This window comes from Rhinoderma darwinii, chromosome 13 (assembly GCF_050947455.1).
Source record: "Rhinoderma darwinii isolate aRhiDar2 chromosome 13, aRhiDar2.hap1, whole genome shotgun sequence".
Lineage (NCBI taxonomy): Eukaryota > Metazoa > Chordata > Amphibia > Anura > Rhinodermatidae > Rhinoderma > Rhinoderma darwinii.
The window spans coordinates 39,563,806-39,582,899 of record NC_134699.1 but is presented as its reverse complement, the minus strand read 5'-3'; the positions used below and the strand labels follow the sequence as shown (position 1 = coordinate 39,582,899).

At 43.7% G+C, this 19,094-nt stretch overlaps 1 protein-coding gene across 3 annotated transcripts; it reads right to left on the bottom strand.

Annotated features, from left to right (window-relative positions):
* Positions 1-2,282: 2,282 nt before the first annotated feature.
* On the bottom strand, positions 2,283-14,035 carry LOC142666565 (protein AAR2 homolog). Of its 3 annotated transcripts, none has more exons than XM_075846665.1 (5): positions 13,979-14,035; positions 9,574-10,114; positions 5,495-5,712; positions 5,015-5,244; positions 2,283-2,952 (listed from the first exon to the last, which is right to left on the bottom strand). In XM_075846665.1, the coding sequence occupies exons 2-5, from the start codon at positions 10,110-10,112 to the stop codon at positions 2,758-2,760; spliced, it is 1,182 nt and encodes a 393-aa protein (XP_075702780.1). In that variant the 5' UTR covers positions 10,113-10,114; positions 13,979-14,035; the 3' UTR covers positions 2,283-2,757. The 3 variants fall into 3 exon arrangements, with proteins under 3 accessions (XP_075702780.1, XP_075702779.1, XP_075702781.1); XM_075846664.1 differs by lacking the exon at positions 13,979-14,035 and adding an exon at positions 13,826-13,968; XM_075846666.1 differs by lacking the exon at positions 13,979-14,035 and adding an exon at positions 13,852-13,968.
* Positions 14,036-19,094: the final 5,059 nt, after the last annotated feature.

Genomic DNA, 19,094 nt, shown 5'->3' with positions numbered 1-19,094 from the left:
CCTCCGACACGGCTAGATCTGTGTTCACGAAGGTTTTTGAAGGTGAAGTGGAAGCTCCATATTCATGATCCCCGGAGATTCAGCTATTTATTGAGTGAGCCCGGCCACGCATCATGCAATATACTATTCCCATTGGATGGACACTGCTCTGTAGATGATTCAGTATCAATATTATATAATAATTCTTGCAATTCTCATGAGAAGACGGAAAAAATTGCTGGCACCGCTCAATCCAACAAAAGACGCTGCACACCACGGCAATTGTACTGGATAATTGATCCTGCAGCAATAGAACAGCACAAAAGCATGTAAATACAGTCGAGCCACATTATTATGACCACCTCCTACTTTCGACGTCAGCAGCGCGTAGCCCATAAAGGAAGTGATGTGTCGTGGGCTTGGTGGGTATATAAGGCGTGCGGTCGGCTGTCTGATCACGTCACTCGTTGCCAGGTGGAGATTTATCAGAGTTGCAAAAAGGGATGATTATTGGCTTTCGGGCCAGGGTGGCAGAATTTCTCGAACAGCGCAGTTTGTGAACTGTTCGCATGCTGCTGTGGTGACAGTGATCATGACTGGAGAAATGGTGCCATTGGAAATAACCGACGTGGTAACTCCGTAGCACCACGTGCCATTTATGTGAGAGATGAATGTCAGCTACAAATGGGCATGAGGGTCGAACAACGCGCTACAGTTGAGCAGCTCACCGTGAAAATCAACCAGGTGCATCGGGGAAAAAAAAAGTGTCCACAATTTGCACGGCCGTGTCAGAATTGGACCACTGATGCCTGGCAAAGAGTTGTGTTCTCCGATGAGTCACGTTTTCTGCTTCCTGGAACGGATGGACGTTTTCGTGTCAGGAGAGAAACATCAGAGAACAAACACCCGGCAGCCACTGCTGGAAGAACACGAGCCGGTGGCGGCAGCGTTATGGTCTGGGGGATTATTTCCTGGCATTCTCTGGGCCCATCATCCAAGTGGACGGCTCTGAAGCGATCTGGTTATATATCCGTCATTGCAGATCATGTCCCCCCCCCATACATGCTGATTCTCTTCCGGGGGTAGATGGAATCTTCCAGCAAGACAATGCGACATGTCACACAGCTAGAAAAGTCAGACAGTGGTTGGTAGAGCACGACAAGGAGCTCCAAGTACTTCCCTTGCCCACCAGACTTCAACCCAATTGAGCGTTCTGCAAGATCTCTACTTTTGTATAATGCTCTGTCCTTGGATCAGGACGACTTGCTTGGCACCTATACGTTTACATCTAGTGAGTGCTGCTGCTTTCTGTTGTTGTTATATATATATAATAAAAATAAAGTAACTTGCTTGATTTTTTTTTTTAAATTCGCGACACATTCCCTTTAAAACCTCATCGTGGGGGACTTCACACACTATAATGTAATCTCTCCCTTAAAGTGCCCGCTCTGAGCTTTCTGCCTGGCCCTGCTGTAATTTAGACTGCTCTCGCCTGCAATGTCGGAGGCCGGCTGAGGTGGTGACGGGCAGAGAGGGGAACAGGTTAACAGAAGTTATAAATCAATTAGATATACATTTTTCCCATTGTATTTCTGATAAAACAGTATTTGCAGTGGTTAGAAGTTGTGAAGTTACATACAATTATTAACATATACTTATGTTACTGACGGTTACATTAATAATAAGTAACAGTTTCTGGTCGTAAGATTTTTATGTAAACAGACACAATGACTGATTGTTTTCTCCTTCTCTCACCATGGGGATGCGGGTGATCAATAGGGCCATGTACTGTAACATTTTTAATTCTTTTATTATGGAGTTCATGATTGATTGTAAAGAACACGTCTGCTGCATTCCATAGGAGAGATCCAAAGTACGTAAAGAAAATACAACTTGGAACGGCTTTCATAAATTTCACTGTAAGAACATTAGTGGAACGTAAGGATGGCTGCCAAGTGACTGGTGTGAAGTTCTGCAAATCAGGCTGAACCTGGAATGTTTCTAAGGATTAGCGCTTCCAATTTTTTTCTTTTTAAACTTGAAAGTCTATATGTATAGAAACTATGAGATAAGGTGTGATATAAATCCTATTAAATCTTACTGAAAGGTATGGAAAAACCAAGGCTGACACCATAGAAAGCCATGCAGATGGTTCTGGATCTAGGCCTACCTGATTGAGCTAGCTAGAATTCTAACTATAGAAGGAATATATGTATACACACGAACATGACGCAGGGGCAATTTTTACAGTTCTAAGTAGTGCAGCGCCCTCTAGCGAATGATAATAAAGACAGAAAAATCTATTATATTTCTTGAAACAGTTCTTTATATTCTGAGTGAGTGCAGCTCCCTCCAAAGATACAAAAAGTAATACTGGAAGATCATAACCTTGCCAACATACACAATTGGTATAAAGCAACATCAATTCACAATTGCATTTGGCGAAGCCATCTGGAATTCTGTGCCAAACGCAAATATCCCTTTAAAAATGCCCAGAAAGAAGATATTGCTCAGCGGTCATGTCTGTGGTCACCAAATCCCATGAATGAATTCAGTTCAGGAAGCAGCAATACAGCTCTATATACTATGGTAGTTTCATAGTTCACTTATCCAGGGCCCGAGTGCCTTAGTATTCCTAGTTCCAGAAGAGTCACCTGTACAGTGGCATCATGCAAGATGAGTTTCTGAACAAGTCAGCCGCTGAAGAGTCAGCTGTACAGTGGCATCATTTCGTGGGCCCTACTACAACTATGAAGGAAAGGGAATTTCAGCGTTTCTCTATGGATGGGAAGTTTCATCTGAAGTAATAGCATTTCCCAAGTCCTCAGGCAGCTGGACAACAAGTGGCGCACAGTCCAGAGGATCCTCCTCAAAGTCCCACTGAAACCTCTTGGTGAGATGGGCACGGAAGCGGAGAGCTTTCTTCCTCAGGTCTTTATCCGTGGTTGGGGAGCACAGAAATGAGAAAAGCACCTAAGGATTGAGACAATAGACACAATTGTACGATCACCTTCTGTAATGAGTTTTGGAACACAAGTACTTTGTGACAATTGTAAATGAGTGATAGAAACCTGTAAAGGTTTGGCTGCTTTAGAAAGTATTGAAACCCCTTCACTTTTAGAATCAGGGGGGTTAAAGCACAAAGACCTCAACTAATGTTATTTCTGACATGTCTCTCTAACATGTGGTAAGATCCATTTAGGGGATATTTCCCTTTAAGTTTTGCGAGATAATATATAAGCACATTAAAAAAATCTGTGAAAAACTTAATATTCTGCATTAAGGGTAATACATCTTCTGATAAGCCTCTGAGACAGGTTACAAAAACTTATTGGTGTGTCTGTGCCCTGTGACCCCCATCTCTTGCTACAATGGAGGGGCACGAATGTGTCAGTTTTGGATCCGCAAAAAATGCAGCGTTTTTCTTTCGCTACCGTTCCGTGTGCCATCAGTGTGTGTTCCGTGTGGCAATCATTTTTGATGTCAGTGTTGGAGCACATTTTTTTTTCTCTGCATTTCTTTAGCAACTGTTGCGTCAATCACAGACAGCACATGGATGACGTCCGTGTGCGGTCCGTGATCCGCAAAAACGCACCAAAATAGGTCATGCAGTGACTTTCACGCAATGGAAACACGCAGTGTGAAAAATCACGCATGTCTGAATAGCCCCATTGAGTTGCATAGGTCCGTGTGCGGAATGTTGTGGTCACTGACAGCACACTGACGTATACAACATTCGTGTGAATCTGGCCTTAAAGTGTTGCTAAGAACCATGTATAGGGGACATATGCACTTGAAGGATGAAAGATAAGGATAGGGAGTTCACTGCACATACACAGGTTAGAGAGAGTCTGAGGATGGATACGTGTTTCACTGAAATCCTATGCTCGGGAGACTTCTGGCCACCGCTATGAACTCGGTAACATACTGTCTACTTATTTGCTATTCACATGAATGTGGCGGAGCTGAAATATCAGACACATCCCAAGGACATCAGTGGTGCTGTTTCTAGAAAATAAGGATATTTTTCTATTCCAGGGAAACCCCTTTAAAGGGGTTGTCCAGTTTCTGAAAACTGATGCCCTAACCACCGGATAGGTCATCGGTAGACGATCGCACCGATCCGCAACTCCGGCTAAATCCGTGCACCGGATGTTTGGAATGGGATGCAGTAGTTGGAGACCGAAGCAGATGACTCAGACACCTGCAAAACGGACGTTCGGCGAAATTGCAGCTTTGCTCCTAATCACTTGAATAGGAGCAGAGCTGCAATGCCGCAGCTCGGTCGCTATTCTTTGACCGGAGCCATCTGCTTCCAGCAGCATCGTCCGTCGCCCGGAGGCAGATGGAGTGCCGGATCGGGGCGGGGTTCGGACCCGTACCGATCATATACTGATGACCTATCCGGTGGATAGGTCATTAGTTTTCGGAAAGTGGATAGCCCCTTTAAGCCTTAAAGAGAATTCTTCCTAAAACAATTAAAGCTACCAGTAACCTACAAGTCAGATTTTCCATTCAATAGCCCACATTCATCAATGCATTTGCTCCTTTGTTTTTGGTACATTTTACTATAAAATAGTGTCCGACTTGCTGTGTGACATTTATTAACCATTTAGAGCCTTTAAGCATTGAGAGCCACTTGCATGTCACTTTGTAAAAGTGGAGTGGAGTGTGGGCGTGGCTTACCGTTTGGCCAAGATTTAGACGCATTTATGAAATGTGATTTTTTTAAATGAGCAAAAGAGAAAAAATAAACAAACAAATGTCACAACTCTACTCCGCACAGACCCTGGCGTCATTTTAGCCAATGTGAACGTTAACGGCAGTGAGAGATTTATCATATGCAATCATTAAGGTGGTCTAGCTTTAACTTAGAAATTGGCTAAACGGACGCCACTTTTGATAAATGTGGGCCGATGTCTGTGGAAAGTATAGATTTCCCTCAGACTGGATAAATACAGAACATGGTCTAAGAATATTCATAATGATCGTTATTGGGAACAATATAAAGGAGAAAGGAACAGGATTAATCTACCTGCAGAGTACTTGTCAGGAAGTTGTCCTGAGATACAATGTCTATGAAGAAATCTGTAGGAACCTGTGCCAGCTGGTGATACAGGACGGAGATGACCTCACTGTACAGATCTAGATGCTGCAAGGACAACGTCTCTGCTCGGCACAAAAGATTCAGCAGCTTCTTCCACTGTTCAAACCCCTCGTAGACGTTACCCAGAAGGAAACACACAAAGGAAAACTGCAGCTCAGCTGAAATGGAACAAATGAGAAGATTAATTACCCCCCAAAAAAAAAAGGCTGTGCCACAAATGTTATATTACACATACACGTGTCATGTATGAGAACATATACAAGCCTATTTCTACAGTGATAGACTGAGACCTGCTTAAGATCAGTACACATATTTCAGAGTATTGTACAGTGTATCTGGTATAGTGGTGTCCAATACATTCACAATAGACAACTTTAAAATGAAGTTGAATAGAAGTTTGTTACTGACCTAAGATCGCCAGTGGATCGCCTGGATAATGGAGGTCAATCAGTTGCCCAAGGGCATAGGACAGGTCCATGCTGTGCTGAGTAATCTCAGCAGGAGTGGCATTATCTGGGTACGTTTTCTCTGGTATCTGGCTGAATCGGATCTCTGTTCCCTCTTTCTGCTTCATTTGGGGGAGTCTGGACATGCCTTCCTTATAGTTTTGACATATAGTGTCATACCTGTGCAAAGAACCTAAAACTTAAACACACACCTAGGGATGTCACGATATCAGAATTTGGACTTCGATACCGATACTTCGTTTAGTATTGCGATTTCGATACTTTTGCCAACAGTAATAAAAAAAAAATTCTTCCGTTTTCTGAGGTGAGGCGCGACGTGTGATGAATTTTGAACGCGCCTCACATTAATAGTAATTAATCCCATCATGTTTCTCAGTCATAATGGGTTAATGTGCGAGGTACATGATGGGGTTAATTACTATTAATGTGAGGAACATGGAGGGTAAATTCATCGCACCTCGCGCCTCACATTAATAAGTGAATGAAAGCCGTGTTTATTTCATTTTTTTACAGCGTACACATCAGAAATGATGCAAAAAAATTGTTGTGCGCGCCATTACTGAATGCGTATTTTATGTATTGAGACTTATTTTAATGTTTATTGTAAAAAAGGTGAAGGTGTATTTTTTTTAAAATTTAACAATACTTTGTTTTTACTTTATTTTTAAACTTTAATGTACTGACATATATCAGATATGTGCCAGTACATCAGCCTGTGGACAGATAGCACACAGGCTGTTGTTAGGGCATACTTGGGTATGTCCTAACAACATGACATATGGTAAGACAGCCCTGGGGTCCGTCAATAGACCCTGGGCGTCACAGGAATTCCCTGTGACGCGATCCAGGGGCATCCCCCCTTCTCACTTTCCCCTGAATGCTGCAGTCAGCTGTGATCGCAGCATTCAGGAGAATAGCGGCGGAGATGAGGTTTCTCTGATCTCAGTCGTTATAGAGCGGGGCTGCGGCTGTGTAATACAGCCATTGCCCCGCTCCTGACAGGAAGTGCGTGCGCGGTCAGCATGAGGTGATGCGGCCGGCGCTGCACTAATGAGCGGCAGTTCAGCCACTGAAGACAACATGGGGGTGTTTTGTAGTGCGCCCGCCATGCTCTGTCTTCAGTGCCGCTGCTCATTAGTGCAGCGCTGGCCGCATTGCATCATCCTGACCCCGCGAACTTATCATGACTCAGGAGCGGGGCTGTGGCTGAATTACACAGCCGCAGCCGCGCTCCAATACATTCATGTATTACTATACTGAGCTGTGCGGCTGCGCAGCTCAGTATCGAAATAAAGGAACTAGCGGTATCGAACTGTTTAGGGATGCACAGTATCGAAACAGTATCGAAGTTTCGATGCACCGTGCATCCCTACACACACCAAGTCCAACATGAGCACAATAAATAGAAAACAGAGCAGTTAGTGTATGGTGTCAAGCATAGGTATTTTTGGTTTCCCTCACCTCAATTATCTGTAACAAAAAAGAAAAAAAAACTTAAAGGGGTATTCCGGTTCAAATAAATAAAAGCTTATCATTTGTATAATAAAAAGTTATACAATTTTCCAATATACTTTCTGTATCAATATTAATCTGCTTACTCCCATTCAATAGAAACATTTATGGTTAAGAATCTGCCTATCTAGCCCACCTGCCACAACAAGGCGAACTCCATCCTGGGTGATTTTAATACGCTCTATCACCAGATTATAAGTGCCCTATCTCCTACATAATCTGATCGGCGCTGGAATGTAGAGAACAGCAGTGGTTTTTATTTTGAAAAACGATCATTTTTTAGCAAGTTATGGACAATTTTAGATTTAGTTTCTTAATGCCCAACTGGGCGTGTTTTTACTTTTGACCAAGTGGGTGTTGTAAAGAAGTGTATGAGGCTGACCAATCAGTGACATACTCTTCTCATTGTTCCAGCCCAGCATGATCCACAGCACAGTGAGATTGTGCAGTGAAAGAAGCTGGGCTGGAACAATGAGAGGTGTATGTCACTGATTGGTCAGCCTCATACACTTCTTTACAACACCCACTTGGTCAAAAGTAAAAACACACCCAGTTGGGCATTAAAGAGGCTCTGTCACCAGATTTTGCAACCCCTATCTGCTATTGCAGCAGATAGGCGCTGCAATGTAGATTACAGTAACGTTTTTATTTTTTAAAAACGAGCATTTTTGGCCAAGTTATGACCATTTTTGTAGTTATGCAAATGAGGCTTGCAAAAGTACAACTGGGCGTGTTTAAAAGTAAAAGTCCAAGTGGGCGTGTATTATGTGCGTACATCGGGGCGTGTTTACTTCTTTTACTAGCTGGGCGTTCTGATGAGAAGTATCATCCACTTCTCTTCAGAACGCCCAGCTTCTGACAGTGCAGACACAGCCGTGTTCTCCAGAGATCACGCTGTGACGTCACTCACAGGTCCTGCATCGTGTCGGCCACATCGGCACCAGAGGCTACAGTTGATTCTGCAGCAGCATCAGCGTTTGCAGGTAAGTCGATGTAGCTACTTACCTGCAAACGCTGATGCTGCTGCAGAATCAACTGTAGCCTCTGGTGCCGATGTGGCCGACACGATGCAGGACCTGTGAGTGACGTCACAGATCTGCACTGTCAGAAGCTGGGTGTTGTGAAGAGAAGTGGATGATACTTCTCATCAGAGCGCCCAGCTAGTAAAAGTATTAAAAACGCCCCGATGTACGCACATAATACACGCCCAGTTGTACTTTTACTTTTAAACACGCCCACTTGGACTTTTGCAAGCCTCATTTGCATAACTACAAAAATGGTCATAACTTGGCCAAAAATGCTCGTTTTTTTTAAAATAAAAACGTTACTGTAATCTACATTGCAGCGCCTATCTGCTGCAATAGCAGATAGGGGTTGCAAAATCTGGTGACAGAGCCTCTTTAAGAAACTAAATCTAAAATTGCTCATAACTTGCTAAAAAATGATCGTTTTTCAAAATAAAAACCACTGCCGTTATCTACATTCCAGCGCCAATCAGATTATGTAGGAGATAGCGCACTTATAATGTGGTGACAGAGCCTCTTTAATGCTGGATCCCACTATCCCCAAGAATATTTAAGTTTAGTCCCAGTTCTGGGTGTATGTGCAGCGTAGGTTCCTACCTCATAGAGGTCGCCTTTTCGTGGCAGGTGGGCTCACACAATTTGATCAAAATGTGCACTAAGAACCTCCCTATTGTAAGTAGAATTAGCAGTAATGCATATTTATTTATATTTAGTGGCTTAGGTGGCATTAGTGTTCGCAATGTGCTGTCACCATTTTCTTGTGTGCTGTATATTTGCAGTCACAGGCGTTCTAGCACCTGCATACACAATTTGTTTCATTTTGTTGGAATGTGCTGTTCAAACTTTCGTGTTGTTTATGTGATACATATATGTGGGGTTAGTGACTGCCTCCATTTTTTGATCTTGCACTCCTCCCATTCTGCCCTGCGTGATTTTAATTAGTTTAAGGCTGGTTCCTACCATCCCCAAGAATATGTAAGTTTAGTCCCAGTTCTGGGTGTATGTGCAGTGTAGGTTCCCACCTCATAGAGGTCGCCTTGTCATGGCAGCCAAAAATCTATCCTGGTGAGGCGTCGATCACACATGACCAGTCAGGAAAGGTTTTTGGAAAGGTTTAATGACTGCACGCAGAGATCTTGAAACCATGAGGCATTGATACATAAAGTATACTGGAAAACTGTATAACTGTTAATTATACAATAAATATGTGGGGTTTTTTTAAACCGTAATACCTCTTTAATAGGAAAATATAGTAGTACAGGATGCTGAGAATTGTTTCATCCAGAAAAGATAGAATGAAGCCAGCTATGATCTCAAGTTGAAATGTAGCGTTACCCTGAGCAGAATATTTGGATGTAAATAATGGGAGGAGCGAAAATAAAAAGAACGTGTGAAGGAAGGAAAGGGGTCAGATTTCCCAGTATCATCTATGTGAACAGCTGCAAAAGAAATTATGCTGCACAATATTTACTCTTATATTTACCTGGGTAAGTTATGTTTGGCCCGATCCTCCGTGTGGGTCATCTTCTCCATAGGCAAGACCTCTGGAAACGAGCAGATGGTCCCACAGGCTGGCTGTAAATTCAACATGGCTTCTTTAGATATGTGGTTGGTCAGAGATACCCAACGACGAAGACTTTTATATGGGTACGGCCCCAAAGATGGGTCCAATGACGTTAGCTGTTCGCGTAATTTGTCGGCCTCCTCCTGGGAAGTAGCAACCATCTCCTCCTCCTGGGAGTCCCAGTGCAGGAGACGGATGTCCTTTTGTTCCAAGTAAAAGAAAATGCCTGAGCGTGGACCAGTTTCCCCAGGTTCTCCTATTCTTTTCGCACTATAGTGAATAAAGTGAACACCTGGTGGAACCATCTTCACCCCTTTGAATCGAGGGCCAACTTGCCAACTGTTTGAGTCTATACCAAATTCTGACCCCTCTGGTACACCGAAGATCACAATAGTTGCTCCTTCAAAGAACAACTGTCGTGCCAATTCTGGATCCATTTCTGTAGATGAACTTGCCATATCTGCGCAACAAAGAAATCGTAACTGGTTAAGGTTTAATCATAAACCTACAGATTTATTTCAATTAATTCAATGTAAATGCATCCATTCTTTTCCATGGATGTCCTGATGCAGCTCTTGATTTAGTTAATGGAAAACTGGACTCTTAATTTGATTCCTCTGCCCCACATGAACTAAGAATGCCTTAAAGGTGTATTCTCAACAATTAATGTTACGACGTATCCCTAGGATATGCCGTAGGTCCGACATCTGGAACCCTGCAGATCCAGAGAACGTAGGGACAGGCCTGGCGGCCAGGAGCACCACTTTGAAGGGAAAAACTTGTAAAGGGATGCAGCGCTAAACCAGCACTGCGGCCCCTTTTATCTCTCCCCCACATATCATAGCAATATGCCATCCCTTTAGTAGATAGGGAATCCTTTCATCTTTAACCCTTTAGTAACCGCCAATACGCCTTTTCACGGCGGCCACTAACCGGCTTTATTCTGATGCATATGCCTTTTTACGGCACTGCATCAGGATAAAGTAAACAGAGCAGGGAGTGTCAAATCTCCCTGCTCTCAGCTGCCAGAGGCAGAGGGAGCGTCCCTGCTTATATCGATCTCACACGTTTAACCCCTCAGATGCGGTGCACAATAGCGTGCACCACATCTGAGTGGTTTTGGAGAGAGGGAGAGAGCTCCCTCTCATCCCACCGACACCCGGCGATACGATCGCCGAGTGTCTGTGTCTCCAATGGCAGCCGGGGGCCTAATAAAGGCCCCCAGGTCTGCCTGGAGCGAAAGCCTGCTAGATCATGCCTCAGGCATGACCTAGCAGATGCCTGTCCGTTTTAAACGGACAGGCAGTAATACACTGCAATACAAAAGTATTGCAGTGTATTATAATAGCCATCGGAGAATCGAATATTATAGTCCCCTAGTAAAAAAAAAGTTGAATAAAGTTAATTTTAAAAAAAATGTGAAAAAAAAATGAAAAACCCAGCTTTTCCCCTTACAAAATGCTTTACTATTAAAAAAAACAAAATAAAGTTAAAAAGTTACACATATTTGGTATTGCCGCGTCCGTAACGACCCCGACTATAAATCTATTACATTATTTAACCCGCACGGTGAACGCCGTAAAAAATTTCATAAAAGACTATGGAAAAATTGCTCTTTTCTGTGAATCCTGACGTAAAAAATAATGTGATAAAAAGTGATCAAAAAGTCGCATCTACTCCAAAATGGTACCAATAAAAACTACAAGTCGTCCCGCAAAAAAAAGCCCTCATACATCCGCATTGGCGAAAAAATAAAAACGTTACGGCTCTTCAAATATGGAGACACAAAAACAAATAATTTTGAAAAAAAAAAGCGTTTTTACTGTGTAAAAGTAGTAAAACATACAAAAACTATACAAATTTGGTATCGTTGCAATCGTAACAACCCGCTGAATAAAGTTATTGTGTTATTTATATCACACGGTAAACGGCGTAGATTTAAGACGCGAAAGAGTGGCGAAATTTCTGGTTTTTTTTCTATCCCCCCCACCCCCCCCAAAAAAAGTTAATCAATAAATAATATGTCCCCCAAAATGGTGCTATTAAAAAATACAACTTGTCCCGCAAAAAACAAGACCTTATACAGCTATGTCAACGCAAAAATAAGAAGGTTATAGCTCTTGGAATGCGACGATGGAAAAACTTAAGAAATGGCTTGGTCATTAAGGTTTAAAATAGGCTGGTCATTAAGGGGTTAATGGGGTTTACCTATGACAAACAAATATTTATGCAAAGTTTCAACTGCAGATGCTTAAAAGAATATATTAAAGGGTGACTAAACTGTCAAAAAAATCTTTACATGTCATAGTGACCTCTCAGAAGTTTTGATCAGCGGGGGTACGAGCAATGAGACTCCAACCAATCACTAAAGCGAAGCCCTCGGGTGAGTGCTGTGCAGCTTCGTTTCTGATTGGCTTTCCATGGAAAGCCGAGAAAGCGGTCTACGGGCTCATAGACTTTCTGTTGAGACTGAGAAAAGGCCGAACACAGTGCGGGGAGCCGGGCTCCTAGCATCATAGTTATGTACGATGCTAGGAGTCCCTGGCTCTCCGTGGAACTACTGTCCCGTACTGAAAACATGATTACAGTACGGGACAGTTGTCCTGCAGCGAGGCAGGGACTCCTAGCATCGTACATAACTATGATGCTAGGAGCCCGGCTCCCTGCAGTGTGTTCGGTCCGGGAAATGCGGCCGACACACGGACCCAACACGCTCGTCTGAATTAGGCCTAAGGCTCAGTTCACATATTGCATAAATACTGTGGATTTTCCACAACAGAATTTGTTGCGGAAAATCCGCAGCAAATACCGTAGCAGTAAAGTAGAAGAGCTAAAACAAATCTCATCCACACGATGCGGAAATTAGAAATTGACCTGGGGTGCAGAATTTTATGCCGCAGCAGGTCAATTGTATTTGCGTAAACGCTGCTTATTTGTTGTGGGTTTTCCCATTTAATTCAATGGGAAGGTAAAACCTCCAACAAATAGACGTTTTTTTGCGGCGGGTTCGGGATTCTGCTGAAAAAAACGCAACTCAGAAAATAATAACATCTTATACTTACCCAGGAGTCTGTGTTTCTTCCTCAATGCCGACTTCCTGGTATGACGTTTCATCCAATGTGACCACCGCAGCCAATCACAGTGCGAAAAACTGCATCACACTTTGGTGCGGTTTTCCTCCCGGAATTCCCTGCGGCGCACAGGGAGGATGCGCTGCATGCTTTTACGCAGCGTATCCACCCTGTGTGAACTCAGCCCTAATAAGAATAGAAAATATTTTACCACAACTTTAAACTGCAGGTCATAAAGGGCCTGTGTCTGGTGTTTAGTCTGCAGAACAAGCACAGAGAATATGGAAACAGATTAACCCATCATTGATCACAGCGGTCTAGAAAAGGCGATGTCGATTTCAAAAGTTCCAACTTCAAATACCCAATTTGGGAATTCCATGGTATTGTGAGTGGCATCGCCCATTGAGGACCTTCCTCTTCTAGCCTGAGCTAAACTACAAAGAGCGTCTCTCCCTCTATAACACATGTTGTAGAGGTTCGGTCAGCACTAGGAGTAGTCGGGTGTACGAGTAGGGGCCCAAACCATATATAGCGGCCGCGTTGCCATAGCGCCATCAGGACACAGCTCCTATCTAGCAGTTCAGGTATCCTAATAGCTTACGTAACCTATACGGCCAGCCGCTAAAGCTAGTTACCGTTCCAGTTTATTCTCTAAAGTGCTTGATTAAAGTCCTTCGTGACTGAAACGTCGCACAAAACATTTCTGAAAATGGAAAACGCAAAATGTAACTCTAATTGGTGTGCCGAGGACTTCTATTCTCACTCTATAACAGACACTCCATGATGGCAGCAGATCCGGGCAGCAGGACACCCTTTGATGATTATGCGACTTTTTCGAACAAAGAGGTATTGTACAAAGTGGACAGCCCCTTTAAGGAGAGCAGTTCTGATCCCACAATTATATTAGATTGCATCCATTAACATACTTTTACCATTGGCATCAGAAGTAGAGCTTTACTTTAATTGATGGGAAGTCTGAATGTTTTACTTTCACTATGTATAGATATTTGGGTCAAACAATGCCAGGAGCCCCGAGTATTCATTGTAATTATGACTGTCCGCCATTCATACATGATAAACACTTGCCGCATGTCACTTACACAAGCAGGAGGATGATGACACGTACAGTAATTAGGTGACCGGTAATAATGACGACGGAGGGGAAGACACTGCGCTCCATAACGCCCGCATACACCACCAGATCATGGACTTCATAGAATTAAATGTAGTTACTTTAGTTACGCACCACTCACCTGCGAACTAGCAGCGGCACTTCCGGTGCAGCGGATATATCTTCCCCAGGAAACACGCGTCGGGAAATTGGTTCCGTGCACATATTGTGCCTGCCATCACTTCATTATTCGAGGCAGAACTTTTTCCGCGCTTTTCAGTCAGTAACATGAAACGCCTGTTTGCACCACGTCACTGATGCAGCATCGATTTGCTTGAATTGTACTGTATGAGATACGTGTTACATATCGGATACGTGTTAGGGTATGTTCACACGGCCTATTTACGGACGTAATTCGTGCGTTTTTGCCCCGACTTACATCTGAAAATAGCGCCTCAATAGCGTTGACAAACATCTGCCCATTGAAAGCAATGGGCAGACGTTTGTCTGTTCACACGAGGCGTAATTTACGCGCCGCTGTCAAAAGACGGCGCGTAAATAGACGCCCGCGTCAAAGAAGTGACCTGTCACTTCTTTGGCCGTAATTGGAGCCGTTATTCATTGACTCCAATGAATAGCAGCGCTAATTACGGCCGTAATGGACGCGGCATTCAAGCGCCTTCACATGCCGTTACGGCGGAAATTACGGGGATGTTTTCAGGCTGAAACATCCCCGTAATTTCAGCTGTAACGGACGCCCTCGTGTGAACATACCCTTAGGGTATGTGCCCACGTAGTGACCAAAAACGTCTGAAAATACGGAGCTGTTTTCAAGGGAAAATAGCCCCTGATTTTCAGACGTTTTTTGAGCAACTCGCGTTTTTTCGCGGCGTTTTTTACGTCCGTTTTTGGAGCTGTTTTCATTGGAGTCTATGAGAAAACGGCTCCAAAAACGTCCAAAGAAGTGTCCTGCACTTCTTTGAGGCTGGGTTCACACGAGCACATTAACGTCCGTAATGGACGGACGTATTTCGGCCGGAAGTCCTGGACCGAACTCAGTGCAGGGAGCCGGGCTCCTAGCATCATAGTTATGTACGACGCTAGGAGTCCCTGCCTCTCCGTGGAACTACTGTCCCGTACTGAAAACATGATTACAGTACGGGACAGTTGTCCGGCAGAGAGGCAGGGACTCCTAGCATCGTACATAACTATGATGCTAGGAGACCGGCTCCCTGCAGTGAGTTCGGTCCGGGACTTCCGGCCGAAATACGTCCGTCCATTACGGACGTTAATGTGCTCGTGTGAACCCAGCCTGACGAGGCAGTCATTTTACGCGTCATCGTTTGACAGCTGTCAAACGACGACGCGTAAATTACAGGTCGTCGGCACAGTACGTCGGCAAACCCATTCAAATGAATGGGCAGATGTTTGCCGACGTATTGGAGCCGTATTTTCAGGCGTAAATCGAGGCATAATATGCCTCGTTTACGCCTGAAAATAGGTCTTGTGAACCCAGCCTTCTTGTATAAAAACGAATGTAGACGAGAAGCGGTTGTACATAGCAAAATGTAACACAGTTTCTTGAGCTAGTGCCCTCAATACTAAACTGATTTCAAGTTCACACCAAGTTTACACGTAGCAGATTTGTGGACGTAGTATCTGAAACAGAAAACCGTAGATGCGAAGTGGATGAGATTTGAACAAAATCTCATCCACACGCTGCGGAAATTTTTCATGCAGAAGTGGACCTGTGGTGCAGATGTTGTGAATCGGCAGCATAGAAATTTCTTCTGCGGAAAGTGCAGAGTTGTAAGGCTGGGTTCACACTACCTATTTTCAGGCGTAAACGAGGCGTATTATGCCTCAATTTACGTCTGAAAATAGGGCTACAATACGTCGGCAAACATCTGCCCATTCATTTGAATGGGTTTGCCGACATACTGTGCAGACAACCTGTCATTTACGCGTCGTCGTTTGACAGCTGTCAAACGACGACGCGTAAAAATACAGCCTCGTCGAAAGAAGTGCAGGACACTTCTTTCAGACGTAATTTGAGCCGTTCTTCATTGAACTCAATGAAGCACAGCTCAAAATTTACAGCTGTCAGAGAAGCCTCGCAAAATGCGAGGAGGAGCATTTACGTCTGAAACGAGGCAGCTGTTTTCTCCTGAAAACAGTCTGTCTTTTCAGACGTAAATGCCTGCTATCGTGTGCACTTACCCTTACAGATTTTACCAATTGAATTCAAGGTGGAGGAAAAAAATCAGCAAAAAATCCTATTGTTGCAGATTTTATCTGCAGATGCGTGGCAAAATTCGCAAGTCTTATAGGTTTAACGACTTCCTGACCAGTGGCTCTACCCCACTTCCTGACCAGGCCCATTTTCAAGTTTTAGCCACGTGCCAATTTAAAAGCGAATTGATCTTCTATTACTCTTACAACATACGTGTATTTTTTCGGAACATGTTGGGCTTCCATAGTTTGTAATAAAAATAATAGATATATTTTACTTTTTAAAAAAGGAAAAAGAGGAAATTAAAAAAATGAGAATTTAGATGATGGTTTTTGACATCTGGTGCATGCCACTGAGTAAACACACCTGAATATATATTTGGCAACTTCTGCCGACTTCAGTGATACTAAATGTCTTAGGGGCCGCACACATACACTACCGTTCAAAAGTTTAGGGTCACTTAGAAATTTCCTTATTTTTGCAAGAAAAGCACAGTTTTTCTCAATGAAGATAACATTAAATTAATCAGAAATACACTCTATACATTGTTAATGTGCTAAATGACTATTCTAGCTGCAAATGTCTGGTTTTTAATGCAATATCTACATAGGTGTATAGAGGCCCATTTCCAGCAACCATCACTCCAGTGTTCTAATGGTACATTGTGTTTGCTAACTGTGTTAGAAGGCTAATGGATGATTAGAAAACACTTGAAAACCCTTGTGCAATTATGTTAGCACCGCTGTAAACAGTTTTGTTGTTTAGAGGAGCTATAAAACTGACCTTCCTTTGAGCTAGTTGAGAATCTGGAGCATTACATTTGTGGGTTCGATTAAACTCTCCAAATGGCTAGAAAAAGAGAGCTTTCATGTGAAACTCGACAGTCTATTCTTGTTCTTAGAAATGAAGGCTATTCCATGCGAGAAATTGCCAAGAAACGGAAGATTTCCTACAACAGTGTGTACTACTCCCTTCAGAGGACAGCACAAACAGTCTCTAACCAGAGTAGAAAGAGAAGTGGGAGGCCCCGCTGCACAACTGAGCAACAAGACAAGTACATTAGAGTCTCTAGTTTGAGAAATAGACGCCTCACAGGTCCTCAACTGGAAGCTTCATTAAATAGTACCCGCAAAACGCCGGTGTCAACGTCTACAGTTAAAAGGCGACTCCGGGATGCTGGCCTTCAGGGCAGAGTGGCAAAGAAAAAGCCATATCTGAGACTGGCTAATAAAAGGAGAAGATTAATATGGGCAAAAGAACAGACATTGGACAGAGGAAGATTGGAAAAAAGTGTTATGGACAGACGAATCAAAGTTTGAGGTGTTTGGATCACACAGAAGAACATTTGTGAGACGCAGGACAACTGAAAAGATGCTGGAAAAGTGCCTGATGCCATCTGTCGAGCATGGTGGAGGTAATGTGATGGTCTGGAGTTGCTTTGGTGCTGGTAAAGTGGGAGAGTTGTACAAAGGGATTTTGAATAAGGAAGGCTATCACTCCATTTTGCAACGCCATGCCATACCCTGTGGACAGCGCTTGATTGGAGCCAATTTCATCCTACAACAGGACAATGACCCAAAGCACACCTCCAAATTATGCAAGAACTATTTAGGGAAGAAGCAGGCAGCTGGTATTCTATCTGTAATGGAGTAGCCTGCGCAGTCACCAAATCTCAACCCCATAGAGCTGTTGTGGGAGCAGCTTGACCGTATGGTACGCAAGAAGTGCCCATCAAGCCAATCCAACTTGAGGGAGGGGCTTCTGGAAGCATGGGGTGAAATTTCTCCCGATTACCTCAGCAAATTAACAGCTAGAATGCCAAAGGTCTGCAATGCTGTAATTTCTGCAAATGGAGCATTCTTTGACGAAAGCAAAGTTTGAAGGAGAAAATTATTATTTGAAATAAAAATCATTATTTCTAAGCTCGTCAATGTCTTGACTATATTTTCTAGTCATTTTGCAACTCATTTGATAAATATAAGTGTGAGTTTTCATGGAAAACACAAAATTGTCTGGGTGACCCCAAACTTTTGAACGGTAGTGTATGTCCGACGTCCGCTTCAGTTTACCTTCGGCGTGTTGAAGAAAAGCTGGAGGCAAACTGATGCTAGAACGGATCCCATAGCTTTCTATGAGATCTGTTCTGGCGCAGGGGACATCAGTTGTGGCGCCAGACCTCCCTGGGAGCCAGATCCAAAAACGTGATTCTGGGCGGTGTCCCGCTGCTCCGTGCGACCAGGGGTAGGTCCCGCTGTCAACTGAGTTGAACGAACAGGTCCCTGCTTCAGAATGAGTTCAGAGCAGAGGGAGCTCCTCCGCTCGGCGAGAGTTCCCCGAGCACAGCGCTACTTTAAAGGGAAGGTATTTTTGATTTTAGTGTGTTATTAAAATAAATTTTATTTATTTGTGTTTTACTTTTTTCTTTTTTCTGACCTTTACTTCTCTATGGGGGCTGCCATTTTTTTTTTATCTCTGTATGTGTCGATTAACGACACATACAGAGATGGAATACAGCACATACATCCCCATAGAGAATGTGAACGGGAGCCGTTCCATTCACTATAGCGTACGCCGTCTGTGTGGGAAAGGCGCATGCACCACTCCCACACAGACCAAAAGGAAGGTCATGGGCAGAGCGACATCCGGCGCCATTTTCATGTGGACCAGAAGCCGCGGCCGGACATTAAGATGACTACTTCCGGTCGCAGCTTCCGTCCATATGTTCCGAAGCAAGGACTAGGAGCGGAAGGAGCGGCGGCGGCAGGAGCAGGTAAGTCATGTTTGTGTTATAACCACTATCTAATCCTCCTACACTGTGCATTCACTCAAAAAATGGCGGCACACAGTGTAGGAGGTTTGAACATTCGACCCCCTCCTTTCTCCTGGCACTAGCCAGGATAAAAGAGGGGGCATTGTTTGAGCACACTAGAGCGAGTGCGGCTTCTCCAATTTTGCAGCATAAAGCAATGAGGTTGCTTTACCACATGCCAATGCTGCAATTTTGGGAATTGCTCCCTCTAGTGAC